Here is a 24878-nt window from a genome sequence, read left to right as displayed (position 1 = left end):
CGTAATGTTAGACGCTGTGAGAAAGCGTACCGTACGCCAAACGGTGTGAAGATCAAAACAGTCGCAAGGAAATGCACTTACCTGCAAGGGCAATTAACACGGCTTTAATGAACAAAAGGATTTCTTAAGCACGAAAGATCACAGCCCGGTCACAAGACGGTGGAACTAATATTCGATGCCGTCTCACGCCGGTTTCCGAAACAGAGTGATGTTTTTTTTTCATGCAGTAAGCCATCGAGTTGGGTCAAAGCTGTCAAGCTGACGACCGTACGAATTGAGCTCGAATACCAGGCCAGGGAGCATAGCCGCGTAAAGGAATTTATTTTAATTTCCGCTAAATATTATCTTCGATGCGTTAACAACCATTATTATTATTCTTATTCGCTGATTTCGGTTCCGTTGAGTGTAGGTAAACAAATTCCTGCAGCTTTACTCGAATTTTTGGTACCCACCGATACTGCTCGACACGAAGTACTGGAATTTTCTAGTTTTCGCCTTCGATGCATTACGCACACTTCTGTATCTATATCTACGTACAGCTCATGCACAAGATCATCTTGTCCGAGCTTCTTAGCGGTGACACTTTTTTGTTCCCTTTTTTGGATTGTCTTTCTTCGGTGCTTTCGGAGAATTGAGTTCTCTCGAGAACAAAGGGATCCATTATTCTTCGCCAGTTGGAACATTTTAATGACCGCTTGGAGAAATATGCTTGTTGCTGCGTGGAATTAAAATTAAAGGATGCATTTACGATTTTTCTTGGATTGTGCTGATGAACAGTACTGCATGATTCGATAAAAATAAGGATAAAACGTATAACGTAAAACACCTATCACCCTTGCTCCAATCCTTGATCATCCTTCGATCCACGGCACGATGGCATGGTAGCATTATCTTTTTGATCCGCCAAATGGATAAAAGGACCCTTGATTTGGAAAAGGAAACAAGCCATCTTCAGATGAAATCCCATCGCATTTCTCGTCCATAAGTTTGCTATCCATCATTTGTCATGTTCTTTGGAGAACGTGCCAATTCCATGTCACTAACACACTCATCTCACGGACGCAATCATACCAAAAAAGTGTGCAAAAAAATGACACAGAGTGTGTGTTGTACCGTGCCCTTTGCACAAGTTGCGGATTTTGGAAGCAGAGATTTCTAAACGCACACACTGAAAACTTGTGGAGTAGTGAAATGGGTAGGTGAAATGATTCTTCAGCTCGGGGAGTTTACAGATAAACCAATTTAGGGTGATAACATGACTTTAAGGACAATAACCGGTATTGGAGGGGCTGACAGACTTCATTAGCGGGCTTGATTTTGAGGTGCGATTAATTTTTGTTGCGGGCAAAAATCGCCCTACGAATGGTTTTTCATAGCCCATAGCATCCATTAAATTGAAGCCGAACATACTACATTCGCTGTCACTAACACAGCTGCATCACCAGCTTCATCAACCAGCGTCGCAAGATGGCGGCGCTGGCTGGCTTCTTCTGTGATTTCGGAGAATGAAGATCTCTTGAGAACAAAGGGATCCATTATTCTTCGCCAGTTGGAATATTTTAACGACCACTTGGAGAAATATGCTTGTTGGTGCTTGGAATTAAAATTAAAGGATGCATTTACGATTTTTCTTGGATTGTGCTGATGAAAAGTACTGCATGATTCGATAAAAATAAGAATAAAACGTATTAAGTCGATGCTGACCGTAGCTAGCTCAGTGCAAGGATTAATTTATTTCGCTTCATTATTACGAAATAGAATATGTAGGAAATATGTAACGAATCGCATTTATGTAATGCTGTATCGGCCTTCAAGTCCTTTACCTTCGAATGCCCCGCAGACAGAGCTGTAAGATCGTATTCATGACGCATTTAATCATTCTTAAAGCTTTGAGTTCTGAAATCTCTACTTCCAAAACCCGCCTGTGCTACGACCAAATAATACGTAGAGCACGGACCAAGAGCCAGGCACTACACACACATTTGCTCAGTAAAATGAGTGCGCTAGGGCTATGGCACGGAAAATTCTCGGAATTTCTCGTCTAGATCACCTATCACCCTTGCTCCAATCCTTGATCATCCTTCGATCCACGGCACGATGGCATGGTAGCATTATCTTTTTGATCCGCCAAATGGATACAAGGACCCTTGATTTGGAAAAGGAAACAAGCCATCTTCAGATGAAATCCCATCGCATTTCTCGTCCATAAGTTTGCTATCCATCATTTGTCATGTTCTTTGGAGAACGAGCCAATTCCATGTCACTAACACACTCATCTCACGGACGCAATCATACCAAAAAAGTGTGCAAAAAAATGACACAGAGTGTGTGTTGTACCGTGCCCTTTGCATAAGTTGCGGATTTTGGAAGCAGAGATTTCTAAACGCACACACTGAAAACTTGTGGAGTAGTGAAATGGGTAGGTGAAATGATTCTTCAGCTCGGGGAGTTTACAGATAAACCAATTTAGGGTGATAACATGACTTTAAGGACAATAACCGGTATTGGAGGGGCTGACAGACTTCATTAGCGGGCTTGATTTTGAGGTGCGATTAATTTTTGTTGCGGGCAAAAATCGCCCTACGAATGGTTTTTCATAGCCCATAGCATCCATTAAATTGAAGCCGAACATACTACATTCGCTGTCACTAACACAGCTGCATCACCAGCTTCATCAACCAGCGTCGCAAGATGGCGGCGCTGGCTGGCTTCTTCTGTGATTTCGGAGAATGAAGATCTCTTGAGAACAAAGGGATCCATTATTCTTCGCCAGTTTGAACATTTTAACGACCGCTTGGAGAAATATGCTTGTTGGTGCGTGGAATTAAAATTAAAGGATGCATTTACGATTTTTCTTGGATTGTGCTGATGAAAAGTACTGCATGATTCGATAAAAATAAGGATAAAACGTATTATGTCGATGCTGATCGTAACTAGCTCAGTGCAAGGATTAATTTATTTCGCTTCATTATTACGAAACATAATATGTAGGAAATATGTAACGAATCGCATTTATGTAATGCTGAATCGGCCTTCAAGTCCTTTACCTTCGAATGCCCCGCAGACAGAGCTGTAAGATCGTATTCATGACGCATTTAATCATTCTTAAAGCTTTGAGTTCTGAAATCTCTACTTCCAAAACCCGCCTGTGCTACGACCAAATAATACGTAGAGCACGGACCAAGAGCCAGGCACTACACACACATTTGCTCAGTAAAATGAGTGTGCTAGGGCTATGGCAAGGAAAATTCTCGGAATTTCTCGTCTGGAATTTGTTCGTTCGCCAAAGAAGAACCAATGATGAAAACTACTGCACAGAAAGGCGATGTATTACGATAATATGAGACAATGGCAAGCATTGTTCTCGACCCGTAGCGAATTTTTATTCATTTGATGTCATGGCTGTAACTAACACAGCTGCATCACCAGCTTCATGAAGCTGGATCGCAATATGGCGGCGTTAGAAAATAGCTAAAATAAATCCTTGGTTGGCATTTCAAAAATAAAACTGTGTGTGTATGTAGTGCGTCCTGTTTCGCCTAAACCAAGTGCGTTTCTTTCTTCTGTAGTATGAAGAAATTGTTTTTTCTTGAGATTTTGTGGTTATAAATCGCGGTATTGGCAAGTTTGCAAAGGTTTGCAGAACCACTTAGCTAGTGATGGTGCATTACGCAGTATTGGACAAATTGGTCGAAATTGTAAGTTAGAACGTAGGGTACGTTTATTTCGCAACGCATTTCTAATTGCCAAACATTTTTGGAAAACTTCCATTGCCACATACACCCCAATAATAGATTTGTGTGACACATGACGAAACCCAAAATCGTGCAATGCGTTCCAGATGTATTTAAATACAACTCATTACGTTATCGTTCCTTTTAGCGGTCGTTAAAATATTTGGTCCATTTCCAAAGAAAATTACTACATCTGTTTTCCATTCGCTACGGAGTGAACACGGTTTGACACGTCCAAAAATGGAATTTTTTCTGTGCTGCGTGTGTTTGTGTTGGCAGCTGAAGCGCGCTCAGCGAACAAAAATTTTCGAGCAGTTTTCATTCGTGTGTGTGCAAGCTTGTGCTTCACACTCTCGCAAAAAGCCCTATACGTGCCAAACGTCAAGCGCGCTCGTCATTCTTGCTTCAGGTTCCGAACTGAACGGACGGGTGTGTGGTCCGCAGCCGCGTAACACTCGCCGGGCGGGCAGCCGTGGAAGAAACTAAGCGAAGAAGTGAAAAACGCCAATCAGCATAGAAGAAAAAAAAACTCACACACTTACGGTATGCGATCAGTTATGTGGTACGTTTCGCAAATGGCTTAATCGTGTGAAGTGCGGTGTGAATATTCTTCTTGTAGGAGCCTTCTCCATTTCGTGTAAGAGAGAGTGCCGATGTGTGTGCACCAGTGTTAAAAAAATACCCATACACTCTAAAACGCGCGCGCGTTTGCCCGTCTCGTTTCGTGGTGCACAATTTCATTTGGACTCGTTGGGCGACATTTTCTTGAAATCCAGTTTGCCTTTTGTGTGGCTCTGCGTGTGTGGACTGCGTTGTGTGCGTGAGGGCGCTCGCGTGTGTATGTGTTGTTGCGCGTGTGGAACTATCCATTTCAGTTAGTCGGATGTAGGGATTTATTTTCAAGAAATTGTGCGTGACCATTTTCCATTACGTTCCAAAGTTGACATTTGTCGCGTTCACTGTAGGGCTGAAAGGGTTTTATTGCAATTTCGGTGTTTAATCTTTTCATTTCTTTCTTGCGAAACAACGACGCAATTGTGTGTGTTTTTTTAAAAAAGTTCTATAACAAAAGTGTGTTTGCCTCGTTCATTTCCATGTCATACACCCGTTTAAAGTTCTTTTTTTACTTCTATTCTTTCCAGAAATAATAAAAAAGTCGTTCAGGAAGTAAAGAGTTCGTCGCCATCGTTGTCGCCGCCATCTTTCAACGCATGCTTTTACACGGAAGGTTAACCGGAAATTTGTGTTGAGAAAAAAGGGGGGAAAAGACCCAAGTGCGTGCGCGCGCGTGTGTGTGTGCACGCCCGAGAGTAGTGTGATGCCCGTTTCGTGTTGTTCTTAAAGCCTCTATTGCCGAAGTCTCTAGCGGTGTGGGTGTATGTGCCCTTGAGTGACTATTTGTGTGCGTATGGTGTGAGTAACGGAGTGTTATATAGGTGCCGCGTTTTGCGGAGCCCCTGACTCCCTCTTGAGCTTCCCTTAACCAGCAAATAAACTCTGTAAACGAACAGACAAAAACATTGCGTTGTGACGTGTGTGACGTTTCGGGTAACGCGCGCGTCCCGCAAGTGTGTGCTCGCAGTTTCTGTGTGTTGTGTTCGTGTGTGTATTGCGCTCGAAGGTGCATTGTGTTGTACGTGTGCGAGCCCTGGGTGTTCCTGGGTGTCTCCCTCCACCTCCCGTTAGACTTTAGTGGAGCGCGATGCAGTTGCCGCAGGGGTTCTCCCACGTTGGCGACGGCCGTCTGTGCATCAGCGAGGAACACTTGCTGAAGCTGAAGACGCCGAGAGATATCAACGAAGTGTACCAGGTTGCAGACACCTGGATCGCCAAGTACGTACCCTTCCACAATCCTACCATTCACACGCCACATTCAACCACCTTCATTTGTCTTTACCAAAAAGCGATGACACACTCTATCAACCCAAAAAACGACCATTGCATATATCATTCCACACACACGCGTGTGCAGGGAACCATATTTTGCTCTATGATAAATCATTTAAACCTTGATAAGAGTGGCAAGAAAACATGTCTTACCTCTTTTCCTACATTATCTTGCTAAAGGTCGCAGCTGTGCGCGCTTACACGAATACGCCGCAGCCATGTTTGACTGTACACCCTTTTTTTGTATGTTGCTGAGAGGTATCGCGAACCACGGCCTATTTTATTGTCGTGCGCTCTTAATGGGTTGTTGAGGTTTTTTAAAAAAGTAAATTTGAAAAGACGAAATCATTTGGTAAAGGACGTGGTTTGGTTATTATTTATATTGTTGGTGGTATTTTCACTATACATTATCTTGCATTATATTTATGATTATATAACATTATATATATATATATATATATATATATATATATATATATATATATATATATATATATATATATATATATATATATATATATATATATATATATATATATATATATATATATATATATTTATTTATTAATTGGTACACCTTATAATTGTATTTTGATTTTTTATTGTAATAATTGAATTCTTCTGTACATTTATATGTAATTATGATTGATTTTTATTATACAGTTCGTAACATATCCATGAATGAACGTCGGTTTTTGTTTTCAAATATCAAGAACAAAATACTAGAAGATACACTTAACAAAAGGTTTTCTGCACAGATTGTGTGCAATGTAGATTCACACGTTCATACAATTCTATCAGCAAAACCATATTGTAATCTGTATCTTTTAGTTTTCCGTTTTATTTTAAACAACAACAAAATCAAGCGTTTAATCATTTTGTTTTTGTTACGGCACTGCATATGTGTTGACATGTATTATTTTTCGTATTTTGCGTATCGGGTTTTGGTACAATCGTTGAAAATTATGTGGAAAAGTTATTGCATATTCTCCTCTTCCCCATTCTCCTCCCCAGTTCTTAATCGAGTACGGTCAACAGTTTTTTGTTTGGTTTCGCTCGGTTTTTGTTTATCGTTTTCCCATTCTGCGTTGTTTCGCTTATAATTTTTAGGGTGAAATTGATCATAAAATGTCATTAATTATTGAGTAAAAATTGTAAAACATAGTCAAAGAATTGGGCATGCGCTAAAGGTATATTCATTTAATCATACATTTATATTACTTTACAGGAAAAATAGGACATTTTTTGTTAAACTAGACACCGAATCAATGATTTAGCATCTATGGGACCTTTTGAAACTATTATTATATTTATCATAATAGTTAAATTTACTCTTTACGGGATAGTATGAAAAACGCGAATTGATTCGGGGTTTAGAATTATTGGGTTTATTAATGTACTTTTGGGTTTTATGCACAAAAACGGCTTAGCAGTATAGCGCAAATAGTATCACAGTACATCGGTATAGTTTATATTGCACTTTAGTTAGTAAGTACACAGTACGCGCGGTGGAAGACCTCAATACATTACAACAGCGACGCGTATTACTTAACATCAAACTCACCATCTCATTGTGAACAATACGCACTGTGGGAACACACCACGGGTGTGTTTAATTTCCCTCCTGTTGTATATCTTTGCTAAATTCAATCTACTTGTTCCGTAACACAGAGGCATGTACGGCATCGTTCGAGCCGCCGTATCAAAACAATCTGGCATTAGCTACGCGGCCAAATTTCTACGTCGACGCAGGCGGGGCCAATGTTGCCTGAGCGAAATCAATCACGAGATAGCGGTGCTGATGCTATGCGCTGACTCTGACCATGTTGTGAAGCTGCAGGCCGTCCACGAAACGCGCTCAGAGTTCGCCCTCATATTGGAGCTGTAAGTGTGTGGCGCGGGGCCTCCAATTGTCCCTTTTGTTCCCGCTCAACATTCGATCGGTTTGCTCCGTTGTAACCGCCGTGTGTGGGTGTTCTTACTTTTAGTGCGACCGGCGGCGAATTGCAAACGCTCATCGATGAGCAAGGCCAACTAGCGGAGCAGGCGACGCGCGTTTGCATGCGTGAAATTTTACGCGCCCTGCAACATATGCACAGCAAATCCATCGCACACCTGGACCTGAAGCCGCAAAACATACTACTAGCCGGGAAATCCGTTGACGGTAAATTTCTAAAAAACTAGCAATAGAAGATATTAAACGAAGTGTTAACGTCCGTCTACTTCTCACCAACCACGTTTAGATGGTCTGAAACTGTGTGACTTTGGACTTGCTCGGTTCATTGCGGAGAAGGACAAGATCTACGAGATCGTCGGTACGCCCGACTATGTGGCACCGGAGGTGCTACACTACAATCCACTATCCCTGCAAACGGACATCTGGTCAATCGGCGTGCTCGCCTACGTCCTGCTGACCGGGTTGTCACCGTTCGGGGGCGACAACAAGCAGGAAACGTTCCTGAACGTCACCAAATGCTCGCTCACCTTTCCGGACGATTTGTTCAGCGGAATATCGAGCGATGCGATCGACTTCATTAAGAGCACGCTTAGAATCAAGCCAAAGTATGATTACTGGCAAGGTGTTTGCTACGTATGTGTCAATTAACCATTATTAAACACTTTTTTTTTCGTAGGGATCGACTGACCGTCGACGAGTGTCTCGAGCATCGGTGGTTAAAAGAGGACACGGTTTGCCTGAGAGAGGAAATGTTAGCCGCCCGTGCCTCAGCGGCACATGATAAATCCGGCACCAGAGCTGTGATGACTGAAAACGGCATTGAGAGTGGAAGCAATGCAGCAGTAGTAGAGAATGGAAATGGTTATGGCACGAAGCAGAAGTTGTTAGCGGTGGTAGAGTGTGGCAGCAGTAATACAGCAACCGTTGCCTTGCCCGCTTTATCCGTCATTAGTGTGTCGGCCGAACAAGATGGATGCGAAGCGGGTGGTGGAGACGGTGGTGGAGGAGGAGGAAGAGGAGGAGGTAGTGGTGGTGCAGGAAGAAAATCATCTCCCCCAGCAGAGCTGAAGATAGCACAGCGTGATATCACCACGATTGGGGAAGAAAATAAGGAAAATGTTATTGCCGGAGGTGGGTTAGTGTCGCGGTCACTGTTTCCCGATGCGCCCACCACACCCAAGGTTAGCCGAAAGACGCTACCGGTGGAAACACAGAACGATGGGACCCTCTTTACCCATCTTCATCACCATAATTATCATCACCATCATCATTACTACAACCATCAAGCACAATATTTGCTTCATAATAGTTTTATAACGCAGCAACTCCACCATGTGCTTAACCAGAACGTTGCGCTGCCCAACAGTAACGGCAATGATAATAGTGGCAGTAACAGTAGCGTTGCGTTAGCTGCCCGCCAAGGTTCACCGTCGTGTGTGAACAATTTTGTACAAAACATGCACATACAATCAAATATGATGCAGCGCGCTGTTGCTCGTAGTAGCAGTAGTAGTGATGGTAACATCGAGGTGACAGTGAAAGTAGAACCAGGCGACGAGAATGTGATCGATCTAAGCTGCCGAATACTCACACCACCGGTAACGGAATGCAATGAACTCGATGCGGTGAATGATTGCAGCAGCGCTACAACAAACGGCTGTACGAACGTTACCAGTACCTCGTTGCCGATAATCCCGGGTGAAGTGGCTGCCAGTACAAGCTGTACCAACGACACCAACACCTCCTTCCCTGCGGTTGCCGCTTCTACGGTTAGCAACAGTTGCCGATCGACGGCAGCAACACTCTGCACGCTGCAGTGTACGGAATCAACAGTCATCGATCTTTCCACGAAAAGTCACAACAAGCCGACGCTTCAGCAGAGCGACAAGGATGCCATTACCTGCTGAAAAGGTGTTTTGCAGGCAGCAGATCGAGCTACGCTGCCCTGAAAGAGGCATACTACCTATTTTGGACAACAATGATAAGTATGCCTTTACAGAGTTCTAGTGTACCACCTAAGGTAGTTGTGGGTTAGTTGGGGATATACATATATGTAATTATATATTATACTAACTATGTATGTATATGTATCTGAATAGTTACATACATGTATGCAACAGGAAGATGCTTTGAGCGTCGCCTTAAGTCGATCCCCGTTCGTTACGGTTTCGAACGTGTGTTTGGTAGAGCCAAATTGTTTGTTATAAAGAAACTCTCCTAATGCGCGCTAACCGAATGCGCGCGCTTATACGGTACTTAACACAAACTAAGTAAAAATACGCTGCCAAAATGTTATAGACCTATTTACGTAAGAAAATTGTTCGAGTAAGGGGTTGAGCTTTGCAGGACAGAGGAAACACCACGCTTCTGAAGCGGTTTTTGTTTTTGGCGTACGCGAACACGCATTTATCTGTGTTTCGCTATGCCCGACACCACTGCTCTTCGAACACTGGTTGTGAACAGCAGAATATGAGTTGTTCTTTTTAGTTTAGTTTTTCTTGCGTGGTTTTAATCAATCCGTTTTATTCTACTGGTTAGTTTCGAACGTGAGTGCCTCACTCAAATGCCGTACAAAATCTTGTTTGTGTCGTTGTTTCTTTGGCCATATATTTAAACAAATCGAACGCGCATCATCACATCCGTGATATTCCGCACCACACTCGAATGGATACACCGAACAGTGTGTGTGTGTGTGTGTGTGTTTGCGGATAGAGTTAGGCAAAAGAAAGAACATACAAAAGGAGCTCTTTTTAAAAACATCGTTAAATGGTTCCTCGGCTTCTAAAAAGGGCCATTTGTTGCGTGTTCGGAACACGGTCAAATGGAAGCTTCTAGAAAGAGAGAAAGAGAGAGAGAGAAAGACGGTATCGGTTAAAAAAACAAAATAAGTAAAAGCGTCGGTAATGCCTTATTTAACGCTAAATTAGGACTTTTTGCAAATGCGAATTCCAGATATACGAAACATATAAAAGACACGATTAGGCGTGAGTGAACCATTAGAGATGCAAATCCTTTCGTTTGTAGATAGTTCTAGTTTTGCACACGCTGAAATTGAAACGAAAACAAAAGACATTTATACGTACGCACGCAATGCGACAACGGAAAGGGTGTTGTGAACTAGCTAGGTAAATAACAGTTGCTCGTGCCAACAACCGAGTGAAGGCACAAAGGCACACAGTGCCAATAACCGATATGGGCTGCGGCCGCGGAAAGGCATATTTTTTGCTGTGATGTGCCTCTAACAGAAAAAAGAACAAAAACAGGAAAAGAGCTAGGAAAACCGAAGGATAATTTGGTTCAAAAGGTTTCCGAACCACATACAAAAAACACCAACGTTATTGTATGCGCGGGTCCATGCCGGCGGTAGTGGTTTTCGGTGTTTATCGTTTCCAACTTGATGAAACCCTTTTTTTTTAGTTGAAAGAGTATTAGAACAAATCAAGCGTTTCGATTGCATTTAATAATTTAATCTTGTTCGAAAACTACCATTTAAACCCCCCGTGTAGCTTTTTTTCTTTTGTATACCAGCGGGCCCTCTTCCTTAGCTGGGCAAGCGTTGTTTATAATAAAGCTGCATTATTTAGAAACAATGATGCGTTTAACAGATATGTTTTATGCCAGAAAGCCAGAAGAGTTTTTGCGTTTTTTCGTCATGTAATGCGATCGCATATCGTCATGCATATCGATCGTTTTTGGATGCATTCATTAGATTGAAAATAAGGAGGTGTTCTAGGGAGGTGTGCTGATATCCAAAAACCTATGTGAGCGTGCTGGTTTTACTTCGTTCACTCCCCGTATATGAAGCTAACTCTTCCGTCCGCGCGAAATGATCGTTTCATCGACGGGTGAGGTGTACAAACCGTTTTATAATGATTACTATTCATTTATCTCGCTGCCATGGCGGCTCCGATGCTCCCATGTGTTCGTATGCCATTTCGCTTCCGCCAGTATGCTATTTTTCTGATCCCGTCCGAAAAGGATGCTTGGACGTTTCCGGCCGAGAGACGCAATTTTGCGGACCTATCCCGTTCAACTCGTCCTGTCCGTTTGTACTGATTGACATTTGTGACTTAAATTTGACAATATTATGACTCGGCCGTAAATGCGCGCGCATCCGTTTTTGGACGAAGAACTGAATTATTACAAATTTCTGTGTAATGCTAATGAACCGAGTTACGTTATTTTATGTTTTCTTAAAGCCGAAGGCCGTGTTGATTAGCTTCGTTACATGGGCCCCATTTTGCCATTGTAATAACCCTGTAGTGCATTTTTACCAATCATGTTTTATGGCGCCGAACGAAGAACAAAACTACTTGGGATTTTTGTTGTTGTTGTTAAGGGGGACGGTTTATAGACGACACATTTTGCCAAACGAAACAAACAAATAATAATTAAAAAAAAAAAGAAAACCGAATAAGAGACGAAGAATCGGGACACGGTTTCCGGTTCCTTTTTTTTGCTGGTAGGATGTATTTCACGCACAAAAGTTAACATTGATCCAAAGAGAGTGAACATTTGAAGTGAAAAAAAGATGTGTTTTTGTTTTTCGAATGAGAGGCAACAGAACGAACGAACGAAAGAGTGAAGCTATAGTTGTTGAGTGCCGGGTTGTTCTTTTTGGTCCCGGCGTCGTTGTGCATTTTTTTTCGTTTGGCGGGAGCTATGTGGTATGACCATAAAATTTTTGGAAGAAAACGGGTTTACCCCAAGCGTTTGGAACACTGGAACCCGCTCTCTCGGGTGTGATAAGAAGGGGAAGGAAGTGAAGGAAGGGCGAAGCGGGAGGATTGGGAAAGCCATAAACGTGGGGTCCCGAACTGTTATGACCGAAACACGTGTTGTGCCTTTGGCGGTTCCGGGAAAAAGAGAAAATACGGACACACTCAAACTATAGCTTTTAGCTAGCGTATAATATTTAAAGTTATTCATACTGTAAATAAATATTAACAACACCTAAATGTTGGTAAAGTTAGCAAAAAAACAAAAACACAGTAAAGCGAATATCCGAAACTAGCGAAATGATTTCGCAAATTGCTATTTAACTGTAAAATTTCAATAAAACTGTATAATGTTAAAGTTAATTTAAAATAACAAAGCAAATTAAACTATATTAAGTTTATCGTTGCTTTATTCGATTTACACACTATTTTCGCTTCCTTTGCATAAATTCTCTACGTAATATACGCTTTCTTCCAAGGACATAGTTTCTCTAAACGCTGGGTTGATTTTTTTTTGTTCTTTTTGTTAGTTAGTATATAGTTTATTAAGACGAATAAGTAGCTTATGTGCTTATGATGACAATAGAAAACCCCTCTGATTGTTTAGAATAGTCCAATATGTGACTTATATGTTTTCAAGCTCACTGTTTGTTTTGAACTCTCGCTGTTTCGGTACGTTGGGAATGATTTTTCTTTGTCTCTGTGCTGTGTTATGTGAACCGTTTAGCTGATACGGTTGTGTAACAATTTTTAGAACACCTCCCCTGTTTGCGGAAATGATACCTTCACAAGCATCGTCACAGTATGTAGGACGGTGAGGAGACGAGCGATGCTGCCGTTGCCATCGCGTCGGTGCTGTTTAGCGATGCGGCCGACTGGGAGACGCTTTTCGCCAGATTGTAGTGCGTTGGGCGCTGGAACTCAGCGTGCGCGAGGGCCGCGCTGCGGTTTAGCTTCTGCGACGCGTCGATCATCTGCCGGACGGTGTCGATGATTTCGATTTGTTGCGCCGGTGGTAGCGTTGCGACGCGTTGACCCATCGCCTTGAACAGCTGCACGGTTTCCATGTTTTTCCGTGGTGAGGCTTGTGCGTGCTGGACTGTGACTGTGCGCTGTGTGTGCAGTTGCGGGTCGTATTTAAAGTCTGCACCGTGCTTGGTGCGATCTGCTACAGGCAGATGGGTAATGATTCCTATTTTTTCTGTAGAGTTAGCTAGGGTACAAAGCTTACATAGCTCGTTCGGGGTACGAGCATTGTGTCCGTTGAATTCTAACTACTGGGTTCCGGGTAAGCTCGTGCATGTACGGGTATCGATGACTAGCGGCCGATGGACGGTTCAATCGGCTGTACAGTAATTCAAGGGTAAACGCAACCGTGGCTAGCAACAGACCGACAATTAGCAGCAGGTAGCTGCCGAGTAGATGGCGCACCTCGAGTACCTCTGCCTGTCCGCTAACGGCCAGCGTTGGGCGCACGAACCGCAGATCAACATTCTCCCGGTGCCAACGGGCAATAAAGCCGGTCGCCTGTACACGCCGGATGTACCAATCGAATACGCCGGCAATCGGGCTCGCCCGCTTAAAGTACATCGCGAAATGAAACGTTAGCAGCGTTTCGTCCGAGGTGCGATAGTTTAATGCCGCCCGGTCACGTTCGTTAAACTTGATGATTTCTTCGCGCGTGTAGGCAAACGCAATGCGCTCACCGGTATGGATCGTGCGCTCGAGCAGTGCGGGACCGTCGGCGGATTTGATTAGCCGTACGCGCCCGTCTTCCAAACGGTGCTGTGACTTGTCAAACACCTGATGGTAGATGGTTTCCGTCATCGCGAACCGATAGTCCCCTTCTATAAGGACCGCCAGACTGTGTATGTCGTTCAGTGGTGTCGCTTGTGTTAGAAAACCAACCAGCGACCCTTTGTAACATTCGCGCAGTAGCGTGGAATGGACAATCCAAAGCAGCACCACGAAGCGTACAATCGTACGGCGCGGTTCTGCCGAGCTAGGCAATGATTCGCCAATAAATGTGCGCCAGAAGCTGAGTGTAATGGTGCCGGGTCGTAATGCGGCGAACCCAACGACAAGTTCGAACGCCAACAGCAGCCAGATGGTGAGATGGAACGGTTTGAGCAGCTGCTCGAGCGGGCTTGTTGTCGCTAGTGTTTCCGGCACGGCCAGAACCAGATCGGTGATGTAGTAGTTGTCGGATTGGGTCGTTGTGGACAGTAGCTTCGGGTAGGGGAAATAACCACCGACGGTGAAATGTACGGCACCGTTCAGCAGCAACCCTAGCGCACCGTTTGCCGATCCGTTCGGATAGATCCGACCCCACATGCGTCCGTCCGTGGGTTGTACGATCGTTACGCTAAAGTTAAGATGCGTTGCGAGCAGATCGACCAAATTCCCTTCAATGCCGGCCAACCGTTGGGTGGTTGTAACCGAACCGGGGGTCTGTTTTCCATCGACGAACGTCATAAACGGTGCCCGCTCGAAGCACGCTATTCTCAACTGACAGCCGTAGAGATTGCGCTCGAACCGATCGTAAAGCGCATTCGCGTCGCTCATTAATTTACCCGCCCGGCACTGGGTCTGCAGCTTCGGTCGGCTACATCCACAGCAACCACCCGGCCCGTACGGATCATACACGTGCAAATCGATCCGGGACGCATCGCGCCCGATCGCTAACACCACGTTGTGTAGACGTATTTCCCACAGCCGGCGAAACAAGGCTGCAATCGCTTGTGCGTTCTTGATGCTTTCTGGCGTCTCCGCTGTATCTACGTGCGGTATTATTAGCAGCAGGAAGTAACCACGCTGCTCCACATTTTTAGCTACCAGCAATGGCAAATGTTTGTAAAATTGTTGAACGCTGTCCATTAGAATCAGCACAAGGTTTCGCTGATTGTAGTCAACGGTACGTTCGTACGGTGACAAATTGAAGGTGAATATGGGTACTGCACCAGTAGCGCTGCTGTTACTGTTGTACGCCATCAATGATGGTAGCAAGCGATCCAACACATCACCTCCAAACTGATATCCGGTCGCACTTTTACTGAGCGTGTAGACGTTCAGCTGATGCTTCACTTTGGCGGCATTCTGCTGCACTATCTCACCGATGCACGAAACCCACCAGTCGGTGGATTGTTGATCGCCGTCGACCTGACCATACCTGCATGACAATAGCGTTGCCAGTAGTATCAACACTAACCTGCTCTGGTCCACTGCCATCGGGTGTTAAGCTCCGTACAGGCTCGTAGGTCACGACGGACACGCTTCTGTGTGTTGTGAACATGCATGTCCTTCATTTTACAACGATCTTTCTCCTTTTTTTAATCGGTAGCATCAACGATGGTTTTATTATTCATTCATCTTGATGAGTGAGGAGCACGGTTGATGATGCCATGACACAGCGTGTACTCCCATCATGTAATATTTATTGATTGTGGGTAAGCAGCATGTTATGGAAGTTGTTCTGCATATTTATTGCGATGGCAATTCCGAAACCTTCATGACCACGCTTGTAAACGATTGGATCACCAAAAAAACGGGTGGAGCGGCGGGTTGTCGCTGAATCCTCATCACACTGATCGTCACGGACATGTTCCAGCTGCGGCGGCAATGGAAGACAAAGAGAACCATAAATTTAAAGCCGTCACTTTCGGGTGAGTGTTTTCGGTGCAATAGGTGATGAGCAAAATTCCGGTTTCTTTTTTCTTTTGGTTGTTTAATCGGAAATCATAACTTTTGTTACCTTTTTTGTTGTTTGCCAATCATGTATTGGAAATGGGTAGGGTTATTAAGTGCTCCACGTCATCTATTTGGGCCATAAAATTAAACAAATGCCCGTGCTTTTGATGGTAAGGCCTCTTGTTGGTAGATACTCGGATCGATCTATACATAGGGTACCCGTGAATCAGCATGATGAGAATCTCATTCTTGTTTTAATAACGTTCGCATATTTGTGACTTTTTTTATTACGCCATACGCCTCAACCAGGTAGTGCGACACCGAGATGAACTGTTCGAAAATGGTTTATTACACCGTTACTCCGGCAATGTGAGGTTGAACGTTGTGAAGGGTTTAGTTCCTCGGTGGTAATGCAATGTTGTAGGATCCCAGAGCTTGATTCTTCCTTCCGGAAGGCAGGTTTAATGAAGGTCATCTTATTGATAAAATTTAAAAAGATCCCTGGTTTGCTGCACCCTTACTTTACTGTTTTTTTATGTAATTGAGTTTTTAAATACACTGAGAAAGTTCTATAATGCCAAAGCTTGTCGTGTAATATCACTCTAAATGCAACAGAATTTCAATGAGAAAACTCGTTTGATGACGACCCAATAAAGACAGTTTCATTCAAGGTGTTTATTGCATAGATAGATTCAAGGTTTATGAAGCAATAAAACGTTTCACGTGCACATTGTTCACATTCTTGTACACACAATGTTGACAGTTGTGTGTAGTGCAGTAGCATACGTGTACGCTGCTCGCCACGTCCCCCACGAGCACACGAGGCTTTTTCGCTTTGAAAAGGTTTGATTGTTGGTGGGCAGAGCAAGTGAGAGCTGGGTGTATCGGGCAAGTGCTGAGGCTGGTTCAATACTGACGGTTAAGTAGAGTACTATTACCATGCGCTTGCATGGCGTTGTTGTGCTGTAATGTCAACGCCCAATAAAATGTATTTTAATTTTTCAACGCGCAGTGTTATCGTATGCTATTAAAGGTAGTTAAGCACACGAAACAGCCTTAAAGAAAGGTTTATATTGCGCAATTTTTTTTAAACTAACAATCACCTTTTATCAACTTTACCACCAACAAAAGATGAAATGCTTCTGCAGTATTCTTTTCATTTTATTTTTGTTTTATTCACGGATAATCCGTGCCACCGGTTCATCAGTACCCGGGTAATCGAAGGTTTGGTTTCAATTCTCCTAAAAAAAGAAATAAAAATGATCCTGAAATGGGATTTATGTACGCATAGAGCAGCAGAAAGAACATACAGTTTTTTTTTTTTTAATAAAACGGAACGGCCAGGCCGTATAACCAAAGGTAGCTTAATCTAAAGCACAATTCACTTTCGTTTTTTTAGCCTAACTATATTCACACAGTTTAACAGAAGGCGTTGCTATAATCGTCGGTTCTCAGACTATCCAATCATCGTGTCTGGACAGACCGCAACAGACGGCTTGATATCATCCGTTGGATTGGCTTTGACGATGCGTTTGTTGTTGCTTTATGACGCATTCTATGTTGTAGCCCAAAATTAGTCCATGTTTGGTACCCTTTACTCTTTAAACTTAATATAACAACTGTAACATTGTTTAGATCGGTGCCTGACGCTGTTTGTATGGAGACAGCGAGCGATTGAGAGCAGATTGAAGAGGCGAATGAAGCTGCTCAGCTCAAAGTCTCTATAAAAACAATAAACAACAACATTGACAGCAGACGCAGACTGTGCCATAATCTGGGGACTTATGAATCTGTGTGTGTAGTTCGGCTTCGAAGACATTTGCTTTTCCAAAAACAGTTAAAGGTCACCATATCCCGGGTGTACTCGGCTAACAGGTCAAACTTAAATAAATCATAAAGAAATAATAAAAGAATAATAAAGAAAACATAAAATTAGTCCAGGAGCAGTAAAAAAAAAGCAAAAACCCCCCGTATTGCGTGTCCTACAAATTCAATAGTCCCTTGGGTTGGAATCTTTTGAATAACACCAATGCGCAGGTCCAAACGTTTACAGAGAATTTCACGAGTTGTATGTGAACAAACTGCTTCACAAGTTTCACATTGACCGTCACCAAAAAAGAAAACAAACAAACCAACAAGCACGAAGTTTTTATTTGCTCGAAATTTTCATCTTTAAAATAACGTAAATATGCTGGGTAATGTTCTTGAACTTTATTAATGACAGTATGTTTGTTCACCATTGTTCTATTGACCAGTATTGATGTATTATTGCGTGTGGGTGTAAAAACAATTTGTTTATTATAGAAAAACACATAAACAATTTGTTTATTATAGGTAAATAAATTAGGTTTGCTTTAAATTGCCAAACAGTGTTCGGTTTTGATTATGTTTTGGATTCTGTTAGGATGCAACTACACGGCGATTTTGTTCAAATTCTATTCTTCCCGTTTTCATATTACAAATAAGTAAACATGACATAGTGGGAAAATAAAGAAAGCAAAACAAAAATGAGACCGAAATTTCAAAACTTGGTTCGCTGGCCGCACAAACGATAGAGTCTCGTCTCCTTTTCGCTCACATGGGCGAATATACAGTCAGTACCAGTAATAAGCGATACTGGACTTTCGCGGATTTTATAAATTAGACTTTTCACAGAATTTTGTATGCAAAAATAAATTTTTAATTTGCTTTCTACAAAAAAATCTAAAAATTTGTTACACTTTATTAATAATAAACAATTATTTTTATTAAATTTCACCTTTGCTGTCGAGATAAACGTAGAAATATCAATGCTGAATGTGCTTCGCATCATTGAAATATACATTTGATCCTTTAATACATATGAACGGTATTTTTAAGAAAATTCGTGTTATGCGGTTTTCCCCAGAACGCGTTATACGCGTAACGCGGGTAATGACTGTATCTCGAATAGCCAAATGAAGTTTACTATTGCTTTAGGACGTGTCCCCCCCCCCCCCCTCCATTCCCTTCATCGTTTTGAATTATTCCCAGAAGTACTACAAAGCTTCGTGCAAGGTGGTTGAGGATTTTGAACCCTTGGGAAGACGTGGATTAAAAAACCCCAAGGTGCACATGTGCAAAATGCCGGAACGAACAATTTTACGAGTTGATCGTATTAACCGTAATGTCAATGACTATATTTACACAGCCATTTCTATGAACCGGAGTGTCCCATACATTTTGAACGAGGAACACAACTTTTTCATCCTGAAACTTTAATGACTTCGATTGTATTGGAAATGAATGTTTCAAATTTGGAAACAGCGGACATTAGCTTTCTTTCCAATCGTCGTTTTTTTTTTCTTAATGAACACCGACTGTTGCGAAGGTCTCTTTAGCCCGACCAACTGTCGGTGTAGTGTCGTGAGGACACAACGCCTGACACTCTAACCAAGTGTTCACAGCGCGGGCCGTGGGTGGGTCTTCAGACGTACCCGGAAGGCCTACTGCCGAAATGTGATACCCGTGCGGGTGACCCGGTAGTAGGTTCTGAGGCACGGGGAGAGTTTAGTCCGTAGGTGCTTGGGCAAATCGGACAGTACCCAGAGTATGGTGCTTCCTGCTCGACAGGTCTTCCCTTCTGGAAGGTGGGTCCCTATGAAGGTTCTCTCCTCGGTAAACAAAAACAAAAAAAAAAAAAATCTCGATCAGCAACCTTTAGTTGCTCGATCTCCTCCGGCTATTCGTTCTTCATCTTCGTCGTGCTTCTCAATAGACCGATTTCGGGTGTGTGCTTTAACCTGTTCTTCGTGTAGTTGCTACAGTTATCGAACGCTTGTAGTGATTCGGTAATGTCCTTATCTATAGTGTATTCTGATGTCTTCATGACTGGTGGTCCCCCTTCACTACCGGCCAAATTGAGCATGGATAGCTTCTAAGCGCTTCGTTGGTGTATTGTTTCCTCGTCCACCGCGGGAATCATCTATCAGACGGCTGAGACTGCTGTTTTGCGTTGGTATCGGCTAGATGATGCAATCGCTTGCAATTGTCTAGTGCTAACAGTACCAACAGTAGCATTAGTGAGACCATTCCTTGTTGATGCAGGAGATTCCCAGGCGCGACACCTGTCAACATCTTGCGCAGTTTATGTGATCCTCTTTTGTTAGTACATTTAAATCCAGTTGCTTGCGCACCCGAGTAAGAGATATCAATATCGAATAGTCGCAACTCCTCTAGTCAATCTATCTGGCGGTAAGTTTTCTTCAATCCCAGCAACAGTATTTATGCTAGCTAAATCGGTGCTGTTCGAGTGCCGTTACCTGCTTGATGAAGCGACCGTTATGTTCGATCCTTTTTAAGGTGAGGGTGAGTTTTTCAACCTTGGTATCAGTCAATCCCTACCAAGAAAATAAATACGGAGTGTGTTCCTCAGTATCGCTGCAAACTTTGGCTCCAAACTTTGTGGCTTTATTGTCGAACACACCAATAAATGATTGGAAGTATAACTTTGACACTGTGGAAAAAGAACGCATCCCCTCATCTTAACGTAGGTCGAACATAACGGTCGCTTCATCAAGCAGGTAACGGCACTCGAACAGCACCGGATTAGCTGGCATAAATACTGTTGCTGGGATGGAAGAAAACTTACCGCCAGATAGATTGACTAGAGGAGTTGCGACTATTCGATATTGATATCTCTTACTCGGGTACTCAAGCAACTGGATTTAATTGTACTAACCAAACGAGGACCACATAAACTGCGCAAGATGTTGACAGGTGTCGCGCCTGGGAATCTGTTGCATCAACAAGGAATGGTCCCACTTATGCTACTATTGGTACTGCTAGCACTAGAAAATCGCAAGCGATTGCATCATCTGGCCGTTGTCAACGCAGAGAGTAGCCGCACCCATCTGATCGGTGATTCCCAAGGTGGACGAGGGAACGGTACACCAACGAACGGTGAACTTGTCCTCGCTCGATCTCGCTGGTAGTGCAGTGGGTCGCCAGCGCTAAGGATATCGGAATGCGTTTCAAATAATTACCAGACATCAGCGAATCACTGCAAGCGTTCGTTAAGTGTATCAACAAAACGACGAACAGAAACAGTATATTACAGGACAGTTTGGGTGACATTTGCCAGACGGTAATGATAGTCAAGATATCGCTACCACATGGTAACGTGTAATGATACCTGCACATTGAAGTACACGTCCCGCGACAATAAGATCCGACACGACTGTACCGCAACATGTCGTTTCCCTCCAACGGTGTAATGAAAAGCATGACGAATAAGAAGAACCAAAGAATAGCTGTGGAGGATATGGTGGTGAAAATCCTGATCTTCTGCCTCCTCGCGGCGCCACTGGATGTCGGTTTGAACGCTGGGGCTCGCCCGTTTCAGTTAGTAAAGCCTAACCAAAGAAGCAGGCTGGTGACCGACAAATGTCACCAGGATTGACGAACCGTAAACTACCCATTTACGGCACCTACAGCTCCAACTCAGTGGGTGTTGGAGGTTTCCACTTGGAATTCTAGTTTATTTTCCCTTCCTGGGTGTCGGGTACGATACAAAACTTTGACCACCTCTTTGGTGCTTTAATTTGAGCGTAACCTTCGATTTTGAGCACAGGCCCAAAGTGTTAGCTCGAAAAGATGAGTTTATTTTCCACTACTCGTTGTGCTGGTAAATTGAGTGTTCTTCGTACTCGCTGTGACCGCGGTCTAATGACAGCTGCGGTCAAACTGACACACTGTAATTTCTTCGATGTCATAACATTGTGCGCTGTCGTTATCGGTTGGTGGGTACATTCATTATCCTGGGCAAACCTCATGCCGCACGTTCGTCCATAGCCACCGCCACTAGCTCACCATGAGGTTATATTCATTTATTATCGTTTGCATCAATCAGCAACTCTGCGACAAACGCAACTGAGCCCAGGCTCAATCCAATGAGCAGAATAACAAACGGTCCTACCATATCGGTGAGCATGATTTGTTGACGGCCACGGTACTTGTACGGGTCGGCTAGAAACTGTAACTGATGGTATTCGCCAGCCCAACGATTAAGCAATCCGGAGGAGACGAAGATCTCCAGCAGTTTGTTGAGTGGCCCTAGCAGTGGTGATGTTCGCTGCGTGTAGATGGCTAGCTTGGACACGTACACCCGCTTTCGACTGATGCGCAGCAGTTGTCCTTCTCGCGTAATGTTCCGATTGAGATAGGTGACGGTTTCGAACGGTAGTAGCACGCTCAACGGAGCACCTGCCGCCTGCAATTGTTCCATGATCCTTACGCGGAACTGTTGCGCCGTCACTAGCCGCATTCGTTCTTTAATGGTTGGGTAGGCGTCAAAAACGAAGCTGTAGTTGCGGTACATATACAGCTTGTACCCTGCCTCTATTAGCGCCGGTATATCATCCGGCACCGTACGATTACGTCCCGCCTGCAGAAACCGAAACATTGAGCCGGTGTAGGCGCTGCGCAGTACTAATGTGCCAGCGAGCCAGCACAGCAACAGTGTACGCGCAAAGTTGCGTGTCGGTGCTCGTGCTAGGCCACCCCCGAGCAGGACGTTCACCATGCCGGGCCATGCGCTGGCGGGTGTACGTCCGAGCACTAGACGTTGGACTGCCACAGTACCCTTGCGGTGCAGTAAACCGATCACGATCAGTCCGATTGTTAGCGAGACGAGCAGCAGTGACCAGATGGGGCTGGCGAATGGGCAAAACAGCAGTTCCAGGGAGCTGTATGGTACGCCGGGTGCAATGGCTAGCACCAGCTGGGAGGTGTAATAGCTAAAGCTGTTTGCCATATACCGGTTACGGTGCAATGTAGTCGCCCAATAACCGATGGTTAGGTTCGCTCGAAGATGTCGAATCTAGAATTTGGAGGGTAACATGGATAACATTGCATATCAGCAAGTTGAAGTGTGTACTTTCGCTCGTTTTTTTGTGTCGACTTACGTAAGCTGAAGCACCAGTTGATTGATCTCGTGGGCCAGCCGTTCCCCAGTCGGGCGGTTCAACGATAATGACCTGCAGTTGAAAATTTAAACGCTGCATTAGAGTGCGTAGCAACAAACCTTCAATACCCCCCAGCTCATTGTTACCACCATCCGGGGCCGGGATGATGAAGGGAAACACCGGGAATGTTGCTACCACTAGCGGGCAGTTGTAGAAGTTGCTCAATTTGCGTGGAAACAGGACGCGGTCACGGTGGATAAACCCAATGCTCGGCTCATACACATTCCATATGACCGGCAGGGCACGTTCACAGTAACCCTCACCGTACGGGAAGTACGTGTAGAGCCGCACCCCGTTGGTGGCGGTGTGATCCGTCGGTTCTATCAACACGACCGCATTCACGATGTATAGCGTCCAAAGTGTGCGAAGAATTGCCCCGGCAATCTCGAGATCGCGTTCGCTTCGCTTTGCTACCACCACCGTGTAGAGGCCTGAAAAGTCGTATACCTCATCACTAAACCCGTCCACAACACGCCTGAAACCTTGGTAATCGGCTACTATCAGCAGGTTCAATACACGCATCTGTTGGTGTAGTTCGGGAACGGTTGGCAGCTGATCTACCGGTTGCTTCGGGTTCGATTCAACTAGAACCGTCAGATGAGTGGAGACTCGTTTTAGCAATTCATCGATCAATTCCGATGCACCCTCCCAGCGCAGGTACAGCTGCTTACTGGTGATCGTAGTGTAGTGTTGGTGAATTGCTTCGACCGTTGCGCGTACGAGTAGCTTACTGCTGGATGTGACAGCCAATATCCCCGGTGGGCATTGGAACACCAGCAGCAGCAGCACCGATTGGAACAGGACGGAGGTGCACGTCCGTGGCAAACGCATTGTACGGTTCGTAGATAGGAATCCGATGATCATTTACTGTTAAAAGACACGGCGGAGTAGAACGATCACTTCGAGTTCAGAAACACAGTGGAGTGTTTACTACGATATTCGATCTTGTTTACTTCCGAAGTGCAACTGATTACAAATTATTTACGTTTATATCAATTATTGAACGCCATCTACATGTGTCAAACCTAACGTTTGTATATTCTTAACATTTACAACACACTGTACGCCGACGATAAAATACTGTCTGACGAATGAAATGACAATCACGGACGGAATGGTGTTCTTGTGAAAACAGAAAACCGGCACTGTTCCACTACAATTTCATTACATTATTCATTTGCCTATTACCACTATTTATATTTCTATTTGCCTACTATTTCAATTGCCTTTTCGTTACCACTGTGTATGACGGTGGTACGCTTGACGCACAGTTCGCTCTTGTTCAGATCGTCGGCGTTCAAAGTTCGTTGATGGTGTTGCAATTTTCCCGCCGCTAATCGATGCAAGTTTGTGTCTTGCACTTTCTGTTTCACTATCTCTGCCGACCTTTGGGGCAACGGATTTAATTAAACCGTAACTGTCCTGAGGCGGACGACGTAGCGCACGACGAAGCGGGTCACACCGGACGCAGCTGATGTCGTCGAGGAAATGGAGATGACACACCCCACTCGATGGCGAGAATAGCAATGAACGATCCGGACGCCTTTGTTCCGTTTTTAAGCGTCCCTGTTGGATTTGGCAGAATTTGCCTACGCATCGTCGATGGTCCTGTCACGGAACCGGAGCTAGCTGGTGCACGTGTGTGCCATTGGCAGAGATTCTTCACCAATTAATGTCACGTGACATCATGTAGAGCTTGGGTAGAGATGGGTTGTGGGAGCTTATTATCAACCCATGCTCTTTTAGCACGCGATGAGGCTTAAATGTATTCTTCCTCATCAATTAATCATTAACGGCAGCACGCTAACTAGTCTCGCAGTGCTATAGACTACTATTGAATTTTATATCTCTGAGGGCAGATGGCCATTAGCTGCCAGTCCTATTGTAAATAAGAGGTAATAGAGCCACTTAG

General features: G+C 44.0%; 3 protein-coding genes across 3 annotated transcripts; 1 reads left to right on the top strand and 2 right to left on the bottom strand.

Moving 5' to 3' along the window:
- Nucleotides 1-5436: 5436 nt before the first annotated feature.
- Nucleotides 5437-9485, top strand: LOC128709120 (caM kinase-like vesicle-associated protein). The gene is made up of 5 exons (XM_053804108.1): nt 5437-5567; nt 7293-7505; nt 7610-7785; nt 7865-8183; nt 8255-9485. The coding sequence occupies exons 1-5, from the start codon at nt 5437-5439 to the stop codon at nt 9483-9485; spliced, it is 2070 nt and encodes a 689-aa protein (XP_053660083.1).
- A 3608-nt stretch (nt 9486-13093) lies between these two features.
- LOC128717144 (uncharacterized) lies at nt 13094-13363 on the bottom strand. Its single transcript, XM_053811418.1, has one exon. It carries the CDS (start codon nt 13361-13363, stop codon nt 13094-13096), a length of 270 nt encoding a protein of 89 aa, XP_053667393.1.
- A 9399-nt stretch (nt 13364-22762) lies between these two features.
- Nucleotides 22763-23797, bottom strand: LOC128708662 (uncharacterized). The gene has a single exon (XM_053803644.1). It carries the CDS (start codon nt 23795-23797, stop codon nt 22763-22765), a length of 1035 nt encoding a protein of 344 aa, XP_053659619.1.
- Nucleotides 23798-24878: the final 1081 nt, after the last annotated feature.

The sequence above is a fragment of the Anopheles marshallii genome, chromosome X (assembly GCF_943734725.1).
Source record: "Anopheles marshallii chromosome X, idAnoMarsDA_429_01, whole genome shotgun sequence".
NCBI lineage: Eukaryota > Metazoa > Arthropoda > Insecta > Diptera > Culicidae > Anopheles > Anopheles marshallii.
Note: the sequence above shows the minus strand (reverse complement) of the source record. Positions and strands in the feature narration are given on the sequence as shown.

Coding starts and splice junctions, on each gene's coding strand:
- LOC128709120 (XM_053804108.1), top strand. CDS start 5,437: ATGCAGTTGCCGCAGGGGTTCTCCCACGTTGGCGACGGCCGTCTGTGC. Junction 7,506..7,609: donor TTCGCCCTCATATTGGAGCT/GTAAGTGTGTGG, acceptor TCTTACTTTTAG/TGCGACCGGCGGCGAATTGC. Junction 8,184..8,254: donor ACGCTTAGAATCAAGCCAAA/GTATGATTACTG, acceptor TTTTTTTCGTAG/GGATCGACTGACCGTCGACG.
- LOC128717144 (XM_053811418.1), bottom strand. CDS start 13,363: ATGGAAACCGTGCAGCTGTTCAAGGCGATGGGTCAACGCGTCGCAACG.
- LOC128708662 (XM_053803644.1), bottom strand. CDS start 23,797: ATGCGTTTGCCACGGACGTGCACCTCCGTCCTGTTCCAATCGGTGCTG.